This window comes from Drosophila guanche, unplaced genomic scaffold (genome assembly GCF_900245975.1).
Source record: "Drosophila guanche unplaced genomic scaffold, DGUA_6, whole genome shotgun sequence".
Lineage (NCBI taxonomy): Eukaryota > Metazoa > Arthropoda > Insecta > Diptera > Drosophilidae > Drosophila > Drosophila guanche.
The window spans coordinates 7,622,825-7,639,408 of record NW_022995745.1 but is presented as its reverse complement, the minus strand read 5'-3'; the positions used below and the strand labels follow the sequence as shown (position 1 = coordinate 7,639,408).

Sequence of the window (16,584 nt, the reverse complement as noted above, 5' to 3'; positions counted from 1 at the left end):
GCAATTGAAATAGCTCATAGCTTTGTTTTTTTCTTTTTTTTTGGCACTTTATTTTTATTTTTAATTGTAGTTTTAATTTGAAATTGTTTTGTTTTTTTGTTTATTAATCAAACTTGTACAATAATATCGAATTAATATTAGTTATTTTAGTTAGTTTATCCATACAACGGTATCTATACAACAAAAACGTTAAGATTAGTATAAAAAAAAACAAAAAAAAAGAAGGATCGAATTATTATAGATATTGCATTTAAGCTTAAGGCATTACTATTATAATCAACATATTATATATAGTGTAGATTACGATTGGAAGAGGCGTGGTGTGGCAGGACAGCAGGAATGGTGGCGATGTGTGGACTGTAGTCCAGATTCTGTGACCATCAATTATTTGAATTAGGTTGTTGGCCTTTTATTTTGATTTGCTGCTTGTCAAATGAAACTAAAGCCAAGGCCGGGGCATTTGTTAGCGAGCGAGACAGCAAAATAGTTAGGCAGAGAGAGACACAGAGACACAGAGACATGGCTGCGTAGTGCAAGTCAGTGACGTCGGGCCTCGACATGCATTGGCATTGGCTCTCTGAGAGCCGAGAGAGCGTGGGGAATAAGCTATTGCTCCTCACCATGGTGAAATTACTGGCAAGGTGGACCACCTAGCTGCATCCCTTTCTAGCGCTTGTCTTCTTGAGCACAGCGGATAACGTCACCTGAATAAATTCACCTTGGTTCAAGTCTTTGACGAGAGACAGAAGAGAGAGAGAGAGAGAGAGAGCGATGGTAGGCGATGGCAAATCATTTTCGATGGCCGGCAGCATTACGCAGCTCTATGATGGTGGCCCCAGAGCCCCGTCGCAGATGCTGGTGATGTGTGTGGACATGTTGCTGGTGCTGGTGCTGGTGCTGATGCTGATGCTGATGCTTGGCATCCAGCTCGCTGCTGCGCCGCACAATGCTCGCCGTATCCTTGTTGAGCTCGACGGACGGTGGGGAGCGCGAGTCCAGCGAGTACTTCGGCTGCAACGGATACTTTTGGCCATTGGCGGTGGCGGTGGCGATGCGTGGACTGTAGTCCTCATCGCCGTGGATGACCCGATAGAGATCTGGCGCCTGCTGGTGCAGGCCACGCAAGTACATTTGCTTCTTATCCTCCTGATATGGCAGATCCGGGTCGTCCTCGTTGCCCGTGGCTATCTTGGTCAGATCCTTCTGACTGCGGCTGATCAGATTGACAATCGATGGACTCTTGAGACCGCTCTTCAATGAGTTGTCCTTGCCAGCGAACAAATGCGGATTGGACTTGTAGTTTTGGCTCTGTCCCAGCCCCTGATCCTGCCGCAGCTGATAGCCATTGCTGTAGCCAGCTCCTCCGCCGCCGCCGCCGCCACCGCTGTAGTTGTTCCTGGTCAGCTTCTCAATGTAAATGGGACTAGGATCATTGCTGCCATTCATGCCGTGCACATTGAAGCTTTTGCTACGATTCAAGACCTTGGCATAGGTGCGTGCAGGCTTTGCCGGACCCTGCGGCATCGCCTGCTGCACCTGGCTAACTCCACGTTGCTGCTGCTGCTGCAGTGAGCTCGGTGTTGTGCTGGCCGTCACATAGGTAGACGTAGACCTGCCATGAGGCGGCATTGGCTTCTCCGGGCCATAGCGCTGCGTGCGCTGCTCGTGCAGCTTGCGTGGCAACGTCTGTGACGAGCGATAGTCCTGCTGCTGCTGATGGAGATTCGGCGTGGAGCCGCTGAAGCGTTGTCCATGCTTCTGGTAGCGTCCCAAAGTATGTGACGAGGTGACCGGCGGCGGTGCCCGCGACTCGTAGTAGTCATCCTCTCGCTCACGCTCCCGCTCTCGCTCTCGCTGGTCGTAGCGCTGGCGCGGTCGACGCTCGTAGATATTCTCCTTGCCATACAGAGTGCTGGAGTAGGGATCCTCGCCCAGGTAGTAACGCTGCCGTGGACTGATTGTCTGCTCCAGATGCTGCAGCTGTGGATCTGCGGACTCGGCACGCTTGAAGTTCTGTCTCCCCGGCTGTGTGTGGGATATGGCTAGCGTGGATTGTGTCTCCGGCTTGAGTGGCTCTCGCTCTCGCTCTCGCTCTCGTTCCCGCTCGCGATCTCTTTCTCGCTCGCGCTCTCTCTCTCGCTCCCTTTCCCTGTCTCGTCGGTGCTGATTGTCGCTGGCCGAATCCTCCGAATCGTTGCTGCTGTGACGATGTCCGCTGCCAATGTGGCCATCGATTACATTGTACTGCTGATAGGTGGTCACCCCCGGGGCACCAGCGCCAGCGCCACCGACTCCGCCATGAGCCTGACTGGGCGACTGCTCGCGGGACTTGCTGGATGCGGACTTCATGCGGAACTTGCGCTCTGCGCTCGCCGAACGTATCTTGCTGACCAACTTGCGCAGCGAGTTCCCAATGACTTGACCCATCCGGCTGGGCTTGCTGAGGCCGCTGCCGCCACCACCACCGGCACTGCCGCTGACCGCAGACAGATTCGAGGTGGAGGCAGATGTGGCCCCTGGACGGAGGGTGCCCGTGCCTGTGCCCGTGCCCGTGCCCGTGCTCACGCCTCCGCCCAATGCTGGCGGATAGTTGGACGTGGGCGCGAATCGTGTGCGCTGCTGCTGCTTCCTGCTGAGCGTCATCGTGCTGCTGGGCACCTCCCGTGGCGGCCGTGTCATCAGGTAGTCCACCTGCGGCGAGGAGGAACGGCTGCGACTGCGACTGCGAGGTGGCGGCGAGTAGTCCGGCGGTGGCTCCACCGACGGCAGCGGTGCGCTCGCCTTGACAGGCACATGGACATGGCCATGGCCATGGCTGTGCTCGACCAGTTTCTTCTCGATGGCACGTCGACGCTGCGGCACTGTGGGCCTGGCCATTCCGCCCAGATTATCCATGGCGGCCAGCGAGTTGAGTGGCGGCGTGGGGGCCACGGGCTCGTAGCTCTTCCCGCGTCCATTTAACGCTCCACCGCTGGCGGCAATCCCGTTCACCGGACGTCCGTACGCCACTCGCTTGTGTGACGGCTCCTCGGGTCGTGGCGGCATCGGCATCGGCACCGGCGCTGGTCCCGGCCCGGGTATGGCCTCCAAGTCGTCGAGCGCATCGCGTGAGCCGCGCATGGATCGAGCCAGGAACTGCGAGGAGAGACTCTGCCGCTTCTGCTGCAGTATATCCTCGCGGCTCACATAACTGTCCTTGGCCAGTCCGCTGTCCGTGCCCAGTGCCGAGCCCTGGCTGGAGGTGGGACCGCTGATCTTCTTCTTGAGTCCGTTGCGGCGTATTGTCTCCTGGAGATCCTCGCGGAATGCCTGCGACGAGAAGTGATTCACTTGGGCTCCCGCCTCCTTGCGCTCCGACCAGTTGGTTATCCCTTGATAGTACTTGGAGCGTCCAGCTGCTCCGCTCTGATTGACTGGCTTCCGCTCCAGCGTGGTGCTGGCTGGCACTGCCATAGCGGGTGGTAGGCGTTCCCTCTCCCGTTCCCTCTCCCGCTCCCTCTCCCTCTCTGCACTGCGTGGCAGTGTCTGCGGATGATGGGCGTGATGCTGGGACGCATGTGGATGTGGATGCTGGCTGGTGTTCAGCTGCGACTGCGAGTGACCGTGGGCCGCCGGCTGGCTCTGCGACTTGATTGTCACATTGAAGTAACTCTTCTTGGTGGGCTCCACTTCGGCCTCGGCTTCGTCGTCACGGGAATCGTTCGAGGCTGTCGACTCGCTGCCAAAGTGCGACTCCAGCCACTTCATGGTCTCGCCCTTGCGCGTCTCCTCCTCGCGATCAAAGTCGAGCGGCCGCTTGGTCAGTGCATCCTTGCGATCGGCCAGCAGGGCCACCTCTGCAGGGGGAAGGCAGGACAAGGGATTAACCACGGGCTAGGCTGGTGCCCGATGCTCTACTCACCCTTCTGCTGCTGCTGCTGGGAGCGCCGCAGCTTGCGCATGCGGTCGGAGAGGCTGTCCCAGTCGCCGGGTCGCTCCAGTTCGCCGGGACCGTCCTTGTCCATCTGTGTCGTCTCGGCCGCGTAGCGCATCTCGGTGGAGAGCAACTTACCGTTGGCTAGCACATCCACATGCTGCTCATCACGCTGACGGAAGAAACGTTGATTTGCCGCCGTCGTTGTCACCTGCTCCTGCGCCAGTCCGAGCTGCAGGGCCCGCTCATCCCTCTCGGGCAGCTCGTCGTCGAGTATGAGCTCGTGTTCGGTGGTCCGCTTGCTCTCCGTCACCAGTGTGCCGTCCTCCTGCGCCAGACAACGCTTCTGCGTGTCCTCCGAGTCAATGGTCTTGCGCGACTTGCTCCGATTGGCCACCACCTGCGGCCCCAGTGGCACCAGCTGACGTTGACTCTCCGGCGAACAGAGCACAGCCTCAAGATCCTCCGCTCCCTCGCGCACTGCCTGCACGTAAGTCTGTTAAAGATAGATCAACAAACTTTTGCTTAGTAAGAGTGTCAGCAACATTCTGGCAACATCAGTCCCTGTCCTTCCCTTGCCTTCCCTCTTAAAGTTGCATCACTTCTCCAGCGTTGCAGTGAGTGCACAGACAGAGCGGAGCTTTCAGCTGGGAGCTTTGGTATTCAGAGCAAGACTCAGTCGGCGTAGGAGCAACAACGGTAAATCCATTTACTTTTTCAAGCTTCAAGCATGGATGGGGCAACGTCATTGGGTTAGCGGTAAAAGTTAAGAATGCAAACGCCGCAAAACGAATACAAGAGATGACACTTGGATACCCTTGGATCTTAGTAAATAAATACATCTAATAAATGTAAATGAACAGCGATCAGTGATAGATTGAATTTATAATTGTTTTGATTTTACAACTTGCGCACATTAACCCATCGACACATTACGTGCGCCCACCAGAACAATCGCAGGAAAGTCCATCACTAATGCAGAGCAAAACAAAGACAAGGTTACAGTGGAGTGAAGTGCATTGGAGTGCGGTGTGGTTGTCATGGCATGGCATGGCATGGCATGGCATGGGCATGGGCATGATGTGTGCTAAAGAAGGGAACACTTAAGCATAGACATCTCAAGGTCGAATGGGATCGCATAGCTGGCATGGATGACAAGCAAAAGGCACGCTTGGGTGACCAGTGCTGGCCATCTCCCAACCGAACCGCTGAAGAGACCGCTTTGTTCGACCCAAAGCACCACCCGCCCCACCGTCCACCTATCTGACTGTGTGGATTCACAACTGGTTGTTGTTGCTGTTGTCGTCGACCTTGTTAAACGGTAACGCGCGTAGAAAGTGTTTTGTTGCTGCTTTTTTGTTTTTAGTCTGAAACTTGATGGTCAGTCAGGCCTCAGTCACCATCCTCATACCCACACCACGCACTCCTGCCTTTAACTCAGCCTCTGCCACAGCATCCGCTCCACACAGTTTTGTGTGTGTGTGTGTGTTTGTGATACGCCTTTGGGGCTTTTGTTGTTCACTCTTCGGCCCATTGATCGTTCGAACGAAATTTGCCATCACAGCACAGTGGCGGTGCAAATATTAGCACTGATTGTTCAATTCAAAATTACACTAAAGCAAGAACAAATGAAAAGTCTGTGGGCATAGTTAGAAAGATTCTGCATGAAAATCATCGAATATTAATAATATTAACAATGATGCCAAATAATCTATTTGTTTTGTTGCAGCATGTGTGAAAATATTTTGAGCGCAAGTGTACGAACATGTTCGAATAGGCCACAACAAATGTGTGTGACGGTGTCTGTGGGCTTTCTGCGCTGCTAGCTTCAATGATTGATCCACTGGCAGGCAAAGGCAAAAGCCAGAGAAGGCGCCTCGCTGATGCTTATATAGAGATGGTAAAGAGCTGTTGTCGTTGTCGTTACCGCGCCAATCGAAGATTAATATCAATCGGTGACGCAGAGTGCAGACAGAGACAGAGACGGAGACGGACTTTACCCCTCTACCGAGTATCAGTCTTTTAATAGCATTGTCAAGCGGTTCGTCATTGACCAAAAATACCGTAACCTAATGGGCAGCACACTGAGTATGAGCATATTGGTTTAGGGCAGACTTTGGCTTAAGACTGGACTTTGAATTGGCTTAACAAAAATAATATCAGGGACCATCAGAACTCAATAAGAAAAAGGGAAAATCAAATTCTCCAAAATGTTGCACAGGGTATCCTCAGATCGAGTACGCACTCGTTCTTTCACGGTTGTGATTTATCTTCGACTTGATTCGTTTATTGCCTTGACTTAACTTGGACGAATCCCAAACGGATTTCCAACGAAAAGAGTTGGCTGGGACCTGATGGGCCAAAGGGGCCTGTGGCAGGGCGCCATAAATACATACTTTACATGCATGTACAACCATACCCACACACACACACACACACACATACCCATACCTATAGCAATATTCAAATGGACTGTTGCTGGCCATGTTGCCTGGCATGCCAAGTGGCCAGCCGAACCGAACAGTCGAAAAAACAAAGCCAAATGAAAGACACAAAATCGCAACAAACTAAAACAAAAAAAAAATAAAAAAAAGAGAAATGAGCAGATTTTCAAAGGGGTGGAGTGGAGTTGGCTCTGCGGAGTGGTGTAGTTGGAGCTGGAGCTGGAGCTCACCGACCAAGACCAAGACCAGTTTGCCTTGGGAGTTGCTCAACCTCACGGCGCTCGCTGGCGATCGATTATTATTATTGTAATTCAGTTAGTGTGCGCGGCGGCCAACGCCAACGCCAACGCCAACGACAACGCGCCAGCTCCAGCCTGCCACCATATGATAATGATAGTAAAGTCGATGATGAGGTTTCGGGCTGGAAACAGAGGGCCACAGCCAGAGGTGGACTGGGCGTTGGGCACTCCAACAGTGGACGTACCACAAGGAGAGAGCATCACAGATACCCTTTGCAGTTTGAATATAAAATAAACGACAGGCAGGACAGCTGGAGCTTCGCTTGCAACAGAACTGCTCGAACCTTAGCATATGAATTACTATCTAAAGGATAATTTCTGGGCTGCTCCGATTCTGGATATATGCTCGTATATCCTTCCAATAGGTTCTCTTATCAAATTGGCAAACGGCAACCCCAGTCGGGCGGGCACAGACCATATTCGTATGCAGATTCTGTTTCTCGAACGTCTTATGGTAGTTCTTTGGGCTTCAGAACCCCACAAACTTTCTGGTTATATGATCGGGCATATGTACATGCAGGGTATGTATAATTTAAAGGTTCAGAAATGCTTGCCTCCCTGGGGTGGGTATCTATCCATGTGTATACTTAGTTAAACGCCCCGTTGCGAGTCCAAGTCAGAGCCCGACTTTGGGAACGAGTCTGGCAGTCCAGACTAGAGAACCGAGCGGGGTTTACTCTGGGTCTGGTTATAGTTTCCGTTGCGTGAAGTGCTTCCCCCTTCGGCCTCAGTGGCAGTGCCAGTCCCTGGTGCTGCCACAGCCACAGCCGTTGCCCCAGCTGCTGATTGGCATTTGCTGATTAGAGTTGTTGGGGCCTGGATCGGTTCAGTTTGGTTTTGGTTTTGGTTTTGGCTTTGGGTTAGCATGTGGGCACCTAGACTCACTCGAAACGGGTTTCGGTTTGGGCCACAAGCTGCCCAAGTACCCCCACACATACACACACACACACATGCTGGCAAGGGAACACACAGATGCAAAGAAGTACTCGAAAGATACAAGAAATGAAAATTCAAATTCCAAACACTTTTAGCAGGGGGCCTCTCTCTCTTGCCTCTCTTGCCCCACCAGACAGACAGACAGACACAGACTTCTGTGAATGTTTTGTGGCATGGACGAATTGAATGTGGCCTCCCTGCTGCCTTGCCCACTCCACACACAGCTCCCCATTCTTCTTTGTGTTTATATCTCAATCTGTGTGTGTGTGTGTGTGTGGTTAGGTTCATGGACCTGCCGCAGACACGCCTAGAATCCAAGCAGAAGGAGACTCCTCTCCAGCTATTGATTAAACCTGGCTCAGAACAGGTCTGCGCAGCTCAGCAGACCAGCTGCCCCAGCCCGAACCCGAACCCGAACCCAAAGAGTGTACTCTCTCTCTTTCGGTCTCTCTCTCTCTCTTTCACTGCTTCTTGTAATATTAACGACCACAACAAGAGGAGAATCATCATCAACAGACACTGAAAAGCACAGATTGATATTTCGGATAGGACAACGTAAAAACAAAGAAACAGATTTCATATTTGATTTTTGTAATATCACTCCAGATGATCATGTATCATCACCTTGAAGGTAAATATAGAAGACATACGGAAACCATAAACTTTACGAAATTGAAACAAATTATTTTTTCTTGCCGTGCAGCTTCAATGGCAAATACCTTTTTCGTTTTGGTTTGGTTAATTGCCAACTACCGGTTTAGGTTGGCATTAGCTCTAGATCAGGGCAAGAGCTTTGGATTCCACATTCACATTAGGAGTCTCTCTTTCTGATTTGCTGATTCGATAACATCTCACCTTTGAGGATTATGCAAATTGCTGTTATGGTTTGTTTGCTGCTCCTTCTTCTTTTAGTGCTCTTCCTTTTGCTGCTACTCCTTGCGCTTTTTTTGGTCACTTTGCACTTAATTGGCGCTTCTCTTATCTGTTAAACCAACTGCCATAGGTGGACTGAACCCACGCATTAACAGTTAAATTTAGACACACACACAAACTTACACGCACACGCACACGCACCTCCCACCACAGAGAGAGTTCGCGATGAAGAGAACAGTGAAGCGAGAGGAAGAGCACGAGACTGAGAGCAGAGAGAGACAGTAACTAACGAAATCAAATCACAGAGAAGCGCCGTTGTAAACAAAAGAAATGTACACACACCTACAACAACAACACAGCCAGATGTTAGGATATATCCAATAGGGTAATACACGGTCTAACCATCCAATGTTTCGAGCATTTAGTTAGCTAAATCAAAGACAGCAACTGTAAACCGAATGCAGAGACAGAGAGATACACGACGGGCACTGCAAAGGCCGACTCCGAACCCGAATCCGAATCGAACGCGCTAAATGCAAAACGAGTTGTGTTGTCTTGGCGCTCGCTCGACGGCGACTGATCTGAAAGCAGCAGCAAGCAGCGGCAGCGGCAGCGGCCCGCAGCTTGAGTTGCTTTTGGGATGCAGCCAGCAGCCACCAGCAAGCAGCAACCAGCAACAACACCAATAACTTTCGAATGAGCTTAAAAGCAGCAGCAACAAGCAGAAGCAGAAGCAGAGATGGCAGCGCAGGTAGCGGCAGCGACCGAACAAAACTGAAGAAGAAGCAGCAAGAAAAATAAGCCTAGCTTCGGGAGCCGGAACATTGATACCCTTTGCACAGAGAGCGCAACTAGGGCTCACTCGGGCCTAGTTTGCCTAGATCAGACACAGGCGTAAAGATGGAAATGCGGATACCAAATAAATAGTTAATGCTGATTAAGAATGTGATCAAGTATACTCCAGTATCCAGTTAATCGCTGTGTTGCATACATCTGCTTCAAGTCATAATACCTTCACCATGGGTACGAGTATAACACAAACTCAACTCAAGTGACCAGTGGCGCTGCCGCAGCTGGCGTCGCTGCTGTCTGCCGCCTGCCGCCTGCCGTCTACATTGTGGCTTTTTTCACGCCGAATTGATTTTCAGTTATTTACGCCAATTTTCGGTTTTGCTTCTCCGCACTCCTGTCTCCGATTACACACCAACACACAGACACATTCCCATGGTAATCTGTGTGCGCATGGACCTGGCTCCTGACTTCTGTTTCTGTCTGCACCCCTCCCATACTACGGGACTCACCTGATCCGTAAAGTCACCCAAGTGCCGTATATCCTCCGTCTCGTGGTAGTCCTTGATCTCCTCATGCGAGATGACCCGCTTGTCGTCCACCTGACGCACCAGTCCATCCACGGGACGTGGCACCATCCGCTTCACCAGCTTCCCGCCGGATCCACTGTCCGGGCCGAAGGCCTCCTGCAGCTGGGCCAGCTGCGTTTCATTAACAGCGCCCGCCTGCAAGGCTGCCACATCGATCAGTTGGGCGTTCCCATCCAGTTCATCGGGCAGGTCTAGATCGCGTTTCTGTAGGGAGAGGGGGGGAATCGTCAATGGGCAACAGATGAACCGACTGCTGCGTCCAGCACTCACCTCAGTGGTTTCCGTCTCCTGTTTGTCAGTGTCCTCGGTGGTATTGGTGGAGACAATGGGGCCGGAGTCCTCGATGACTTTGCCATCCTGCAGCTTCACTTGTCGTTTCACTCTCGTCTCGATTTGCCTGGTCGTGGTTAGCTCTGTCTTTCGCTTCGTTATCCACTCCTCTGCAATGATCAAAAGCTTTGGTTAGAGCTTTGAGTTTCGAGCCTCTCCCAAAAGAAGACTACAGAAAGCTCCACACGAGTTTGGCTTTGACAGCCGATGCTCAGACCAAGCCCAAGCTGAAGGGAAGCTTTTCCGTCTCAATACTTATTATCAAAGCACAAAGGACTTTGATTGGGTTGTTGGTCAATTCCAGTTCTTTTTGTTGAGGCTGCCATTGCCTCATTTGCATGTGGATAGAGCCCATTTTGGAAGTTGCAACTTCTAACAAAAGAAACGGCTGGATTGAGAGGAGGGGGAAGGCACTGAGACTGAAGCGCTTCAGCGATCTGCTGCCGCACATGAGCTGCGCTCGCCCAATTACGTAACCAAGTCCAAGTTGGTCTCTCGGCCACACTCGCAGTCGCAGTCTCAGTCTCGGTCGCAGTCTCAGTCGCAGTCGTAGTCGTAGTCTCTGTCCCACTCCGTTCTCTGCCTAACTGTACTTGGTGCGGTGTGTGTTTGTGCCTGTGTTGGGCAACCTGCACTCAGAGGTGGGCCAAGTGCTCTCTTCGAGCACGGACATCCGACAACTGGCAAAGCACAGATTTCTGCTCTTTTTTTTTGTTTTGTTTTTTTTTTCTTGTTGCATCTGAAGCAGAGTTTTTGCTTTTGCGTTTTTTTGCATCGACAGCGTCTAGGCTCGCTCTCCGTCTCTGACTGCATTGAAGCCGCTGGACCATTAAAGGTCGCTTATATAATCTATCTGCATTCGCAGCAGCAACAGCAACAGCAACAGCAGCAACAGCAGCAGCAGCAGAAACCGAAACGAGACGTCTCGTTGTCTGGCGTCTGGGGGGGAGCTTCAAATTCGAGCCAGCCCGCAATCGCCCATCCGCTGGGCAGTCGATCGAACAAAAGTGCAGTCAAGACTGCCTATAGAAGACCGCACCACAGTCGAAGGTAAGCTGAGAAAATATCAGAGATGAAGGATTTCCCTTAGAGGAGATTTCCAAATTGTGTTTCAAGTTGAAAGTACAATTTTTTGGGTGTTCCTTTCCATGCATTCTTCTATGGCAAATTATTGAATTTATATTCCAGAAAACTTAAGGAAGAACTTTAAGACTCATTGGATCAGATTTCAGAAGTAATTTGTTTATTTGTTGATCGACACCCCAAATGGGTTTCTACTGTGGCAAGTGCTCTGTGTCTGGTCTCGTCCCTGTCTATTGTTCGTGTACATTTGCCTGACCAGACTGTTTATCTTTATCATTTGTGCATATTGTGCATATATCCGCATTGTTGCAACTGCCTCTGCCTCTGCCTCTGCCTCTGCCTCTGCTGCAGAGCACTTCATAAATAGCAGCAACAACTGCAGCAATCACAATTAAGCAAACCAAAGGGAAGGGAAGGGATGGTAAGGAAAAGGGAAGAGTGTGGTGCAGCAGGTTGTGGCGGTGGTTTCGTTTTCATTGTTCGATTCGATTCGATGCGATCGATTGCGCTTGGGCTGACGCTAATGTTAATTTATGTATGTTGCATGGCCACGCCCACCTAACAAGCCTCGATTTGTGGCAACGATTTGGCCATAGCCAAAGATTGCATTACACATCTGAGGCTCGGTCTCGGCTGATCTGCTGCACACACTTTGGACTAATTGTGGTATCGATTATGGCTGTCAACCCATTTCCTAGCATTCTCTTGAGCTCCACTTGTTGGCAAGGAACTTGCTGCAGCTTGCTGCAAGGAAGGTGTTTCCCAGTGTGGCACCAATTATTGTAATTTTTGCTCATAATTTTGCTCGCTCCAGCCATCTCCGTCCGTTTGCATATGGGCAAATGTCGTCGCTGGCTTGTCAGGCTGCTTGCATTTTTTTTTAATGATTTGCTAACGTGGGAAATCTGCGCAGTTTTCCGTCTCAGACTCAGTGCTGCGCTTTTCCATTTGCATTTTGCTGCTGCTGCTGCTGCTGCTTGTTATTTGTAATTTTTTACACGTTTTTCACTCTTGCTCTGGCTCATACATTTTTCAGTAATCGACTTATTGTTGGTAGTTGCTAGTTGGCAGCTGGCGCCTTTGTGTTATGTTAATCACATAATTAAATCAAGACTTTCCTTCTATAGTTTCCGCAAGTGGTGCCCCCCCCCCCAGCGATTGCAAGGGAGCGTTAAGGAATTTGCTGCATTTTCAATATGGGAAGGGATTTCTCTTTCATGATCTTTCACTTTCATTTCCCATAGGTGTTCCCTACCTCCCTCCCTCCCTCTCCCTCTCCCAACCTGCTCAAATATCGATCTGATTGAGTTGATTCCCAGCTTGAGACAATCGATTGCCGCGTGAGTAATGGAGCTCCCCCCCATCTCTAGCTGTGATCTCACGCCCTGCTGGATCGTTCGGTAAATGCTTTGAAAGGTGATGTCAGTGGATTTGCTCATTCCAATTGATTTGATGGATCGATCAGCACAAAATGAACTGATAAATAGACCACCAAATAGACTCACCTTCTTTGGTTATAGCTTCTGTATCGCAATTTGTTGCCGCTGCCTCGTTGCTCTCCTCGTCGTCTTTGGGTTCGAATTCGACCTGCGAAGTATCAATGTCGTAGAAATGAACGCGGGTCACGTGACGCACGTAGTCAGTGGTGGTGGCTGTAGCTGTGGTTGCATTTGCATTTGGATTGGGATTGGTGATTGCTTGGTGGTTAGTAGTGTATCTGGCGGCGGGCAGTAATGATAGCGTGGGCACGGCCTGCCCCTGGACACGCAGGACAATGGCTGGCCGATGCAGAAAGGCTCCCGGGTGTCCGTGGGCGCGCGGTGGCTTGGGCACGGCATTTGCGGGCTGCCATCTTCCCTGGGCAAAGGCAGGGGCTGGCTGCTGATGGCTATGACTATGACTAGGTCGGAGGACGGGACGAGGTGGCTGCTGCTGCTGCTGCTGCCGGATCTGATGCTGTCGCTGGAGATAGCTGGCCGGTATGGCCGTGTCCCCCGTGGATGCCGACGAGGACTCATTGCTGCTGCGATCGGTGCAGTCCGAGGGTTGTGGAGGATCGTGCTTGGGCGGTGCCTGTGCCTGTGCTTGGATGTGGGCGTGACTGCTGCTGCTGCTGCTGCGGCTGCAAGTGCATGGCGACAGTAGGAGGATCACCACCATTCGATCATCTGGCGGTGGCTGTTGCTGTGGCTGTGCGCGCTTTCTGCTGACTACATCTGCTGCTGCCTCTGTCCCAGCCCGTGTGCGGCGCCAGCCCGTGGCAACCACACGATAAGTACTTTGGCTTGTGCACTTGCTCTGCAGCGGATCCCGTTCGCCTTGGCCACGCAAAACATCTCAGAGCGCGACTCCTTCAAAAGTGACCAAAACTCTGCCGACTTTCGAGCCAAATCACAGCGAAATGAGAACAGCAATAATTAGCCATAAATTATGGACATTCCATGCTCCATATATATACTCGCATATGGTGACTGAGAGAGTGAGAGACTGAGAGAGGGAGGAGATGCCAGTAAGGGCTGCCGATGGGCGTTAAACCCACCAAGCGTTAAGGCCCCAAACTGGCCATGTGCAGCTGAGCGAGTGCCGCGCCACAAGCTCATTAAGCCGCCAGTGGAATTAACTGGATCTGGGACTGGATCTGGTACTGGGACTTGCTCAGCGAAAATCGGAGTACAAAACGCGTCCAAAACTCAACTCAAAGAGCAGAGTTCAGGGCGGCCAAAATGGACACAAATAAACTTGATGTCAGTTGGGTTTGAACTATGCCCAAAACGCGGACAAAGGTCAGACGTCGCGTGTGGCCACAGACTACTCCCAGCACACCCTTCCACGTCTGCAGCAAGTAAATATTTCAGACCAAGCTGCTCGTGAAGGAAAGCAGAAATCCTAAAGGATAATTCAATATTTGTTTGCTGAATATTTTTCAAAGAGTTTCCATTACAAATAATTCTGTTTTAATGACTTTTAATATCTGTTTTTGATTGATTTGTCTTTCATTCCATTTGGTCTGCTTCAACTAACATCCTTAAGAGGGTTTTCTCATGGGATTACATTCGATTATGTATGCAACTATGTAAATATGTATGTAAACGTATGTACACCTATGTAATGTCTTCATGGCAAGAACTCAATGACCTACATTATCGCTTCTAACCATCCAAAATGGATTCCCAAGTTTGGACAATCGCTAATCTGCTGGCACTTCCTATGGACAGGGCACATCTCCCACAGCTTGGCCACCAATTTGTTGCTGCTGCCGTTGCTGTTGTGCGAAAACGATTCTTGAATTGATAATTAGGCGGCAGCGAACAATAAATCTGAAGAGTGAGTGCCATTGTTGCTGGGTTCTCTTGATTTGCTATTTTCGGTTTTTAGCGATCGACAACGGTGCTGGGGCCGGGCCGGCTCAATAAGCATTCATTGAAGCCGCAAAAACTGACGTCAGACGTCAGACATCAGACATCAGACATCAGACCGACACAACAACAATTAATTGTGGCTGCAATTTGGCCATTTTAGTAATTGTTTCCGGTCAAAAGCGACTTGTTGGCTGGTTGCTTGATTGTTGGTGGTTGGGATATGGATGGTTATGAGCAACAACAATTGTCAGCGAATCGAAGAGAGCGAAGAGAGCGGAGAGAGCGGAGAGAGCGAACAGGGAATATGGAAGGAGAGCTTTCTGTCTGTCACCGCTTAAGGCGCGCTGGCTCCCTCTTTTGGCAAAGGGTGGAAATGGGGAGTGGCCAGCCATGAGTCAATCAACTTTACACTGAGCCTTTCTCCCCACCCCCCCGCCAAAGGCGCAACCAAGGGAAAGGGTATTCATTGGCGCTCTTTTCTGTCTGCTTCTGGCTTGTTGTTGGGGAGCTGGGAGCTGAATTTAGATTTGTTTTGGAGTTTGGCACAAAGTCTGACAATTCCGAATGCAATCTCGCAGTGCCTTTTACTTGACCCAAAAGCAGCAGCAGCAAAGCAACAACAACAGCAACGACAACTTCATGTGAGAATGCTTCAAGCTGAGACAAAGTTGGAGCCGAGCCCACAAGTCACGCACTGGTCAACGACGAATAGGTATCCAAACAGGCTCCCCCCCCCCCCCCCCTCGACGCAGCCATCCCCTACCGCATTGTTGTTGCAGCTAATTCACGCCTTTTGACCATACAAAGACATTGAATTGTGGACGCAGTCCAAAACTAAACAAAATAACAAACAAAGTTTCCTTTTAGAAGAGCTCGCAACCAAATCACAAATAGTTCAGACCTGCTGCACACTGTCCCCTCTCCCACACCAACAACAACGCTGCTTACCCCCTAAAATCAGCAGCAAAAGACAACAAATAAACAAGTTGAAAGAGCGGAAGAGGGAGAGCGACAACAACAGTTGAAGCTCTTTGAAAAAGGCAACCACACTTAACCGCAAACTAACGGCAACGGCGAACAGCGAGACAGTGACAGGAATAGAAACATCAGCAACAACAACAGTTGTGTTGTGGGTGCTTTGCAGGCTACCTCCTCCCTCCAACCTTTCCACCCCACGATCTACCACTTTGTCAGCCCGCCTGCTGCCCGCCCGCACGGTGTCGCCGACCACTTTGTGTGTGCAGGCTATGATTTGTTGCATGAGTGTGTTTCTCATGGCTGTTGCTGTCTCGATACCCTATCAACAAGGCATGGTGATTAACACTTATTTATACTTAGGTATTCCTGAAGCAGATACACATACAAAATATTCCAACCGACTTCCAGTTTCATATTTTGTAACCAAATTTGATCAAACTCGTATGAGTTAAAGCCAACTCATGCATGTCTGCCAAACAAGTCTGCAAGGGTAGGGTATTAAAGGCTTCGGCGAAACCAAGCTAGCCGTCCGTTTCTGTTGTTATTTCTCTCGGACTTGGAACTTTTTAATGGTGGGAAAATATTTGCGCCTTATGGCCGCCAGGGTGGTGGCGGTGGAGCTGCAATATTTCTCTAATAGGAACTAGGAACATTGGGATTATTGCGTACACCACTCGATCGAAATAAAGGAGGAGTAGGGGAATGATGTAACTAACAAAAATACGCTCCGTTGAGAGGGAGAAGAAAATGTAGTACGAAATAAGTGTACAGCAAATATGCAGGTAAGAGAAACAGCAACAAATGTCACGACAGAAATGCAAAGAAAAACGAGACGAAACGAGGCGAGCAGCAAAAGTTATAGAGCCAGAGTGGTGGGGGGGGGGGGGGGGGGAGAGAGGGGGAGGGGGGGGAGGTTAAAGTTATTTTTTTGACAGCTAAAAAACACGCGGCAGCAGAGCCCAGGGAGGAAAAGGGACAGGGGGCGCGCCC

General features: G+C 50.6%; 1 protein-coding gene across 3 annotated transcripts in view; it reads right to left on the bottom strand.

Moving 5' to 3' along the window:
* Positions 1–116: 116 nt before the first annotated feature.
* LOC117581423 (AF4/FMR2 family member lilli) overlaps positions 117–16,584 on the bottom strand; it is a 21,136-nt gene continuing 4,668 nt past the window's right edge. The window contains exons 1-5 of one of the 3 annotated variants that reach the window (XM_034268590.1): positions 12,763–13,582; positions 10,115–10,284; positions 9,767–10,048; positions 3,902–4,409; positions 117–3,836 (exon numbers count right to left, since the gene is read on the bottom strand). In XM_034268590.1, the coding sequence (XP_034124481.1) occupies positions 790–3,836; positions 3,902–4,409; positions 9,767–10,048; positions 10,115–10,284; positions 12,763–13,417 (4,662 nt within the window). In that variant the 5' untranslated portion in view covers positions 13,418–13,582 and the 3' untranslated portion in view covers positions 117–789. Of the gene's footprint in view, positions 3,837–3,901; positions 4,410–9,766; positions 10,049–10,114; positions 10,285–12,762; positions 13,636–16,584 lie in introns of those variants that run through there. The other 2 variants (XM_034268589.1, XM_034268591.1) reach the window with 2 other exon arrangements.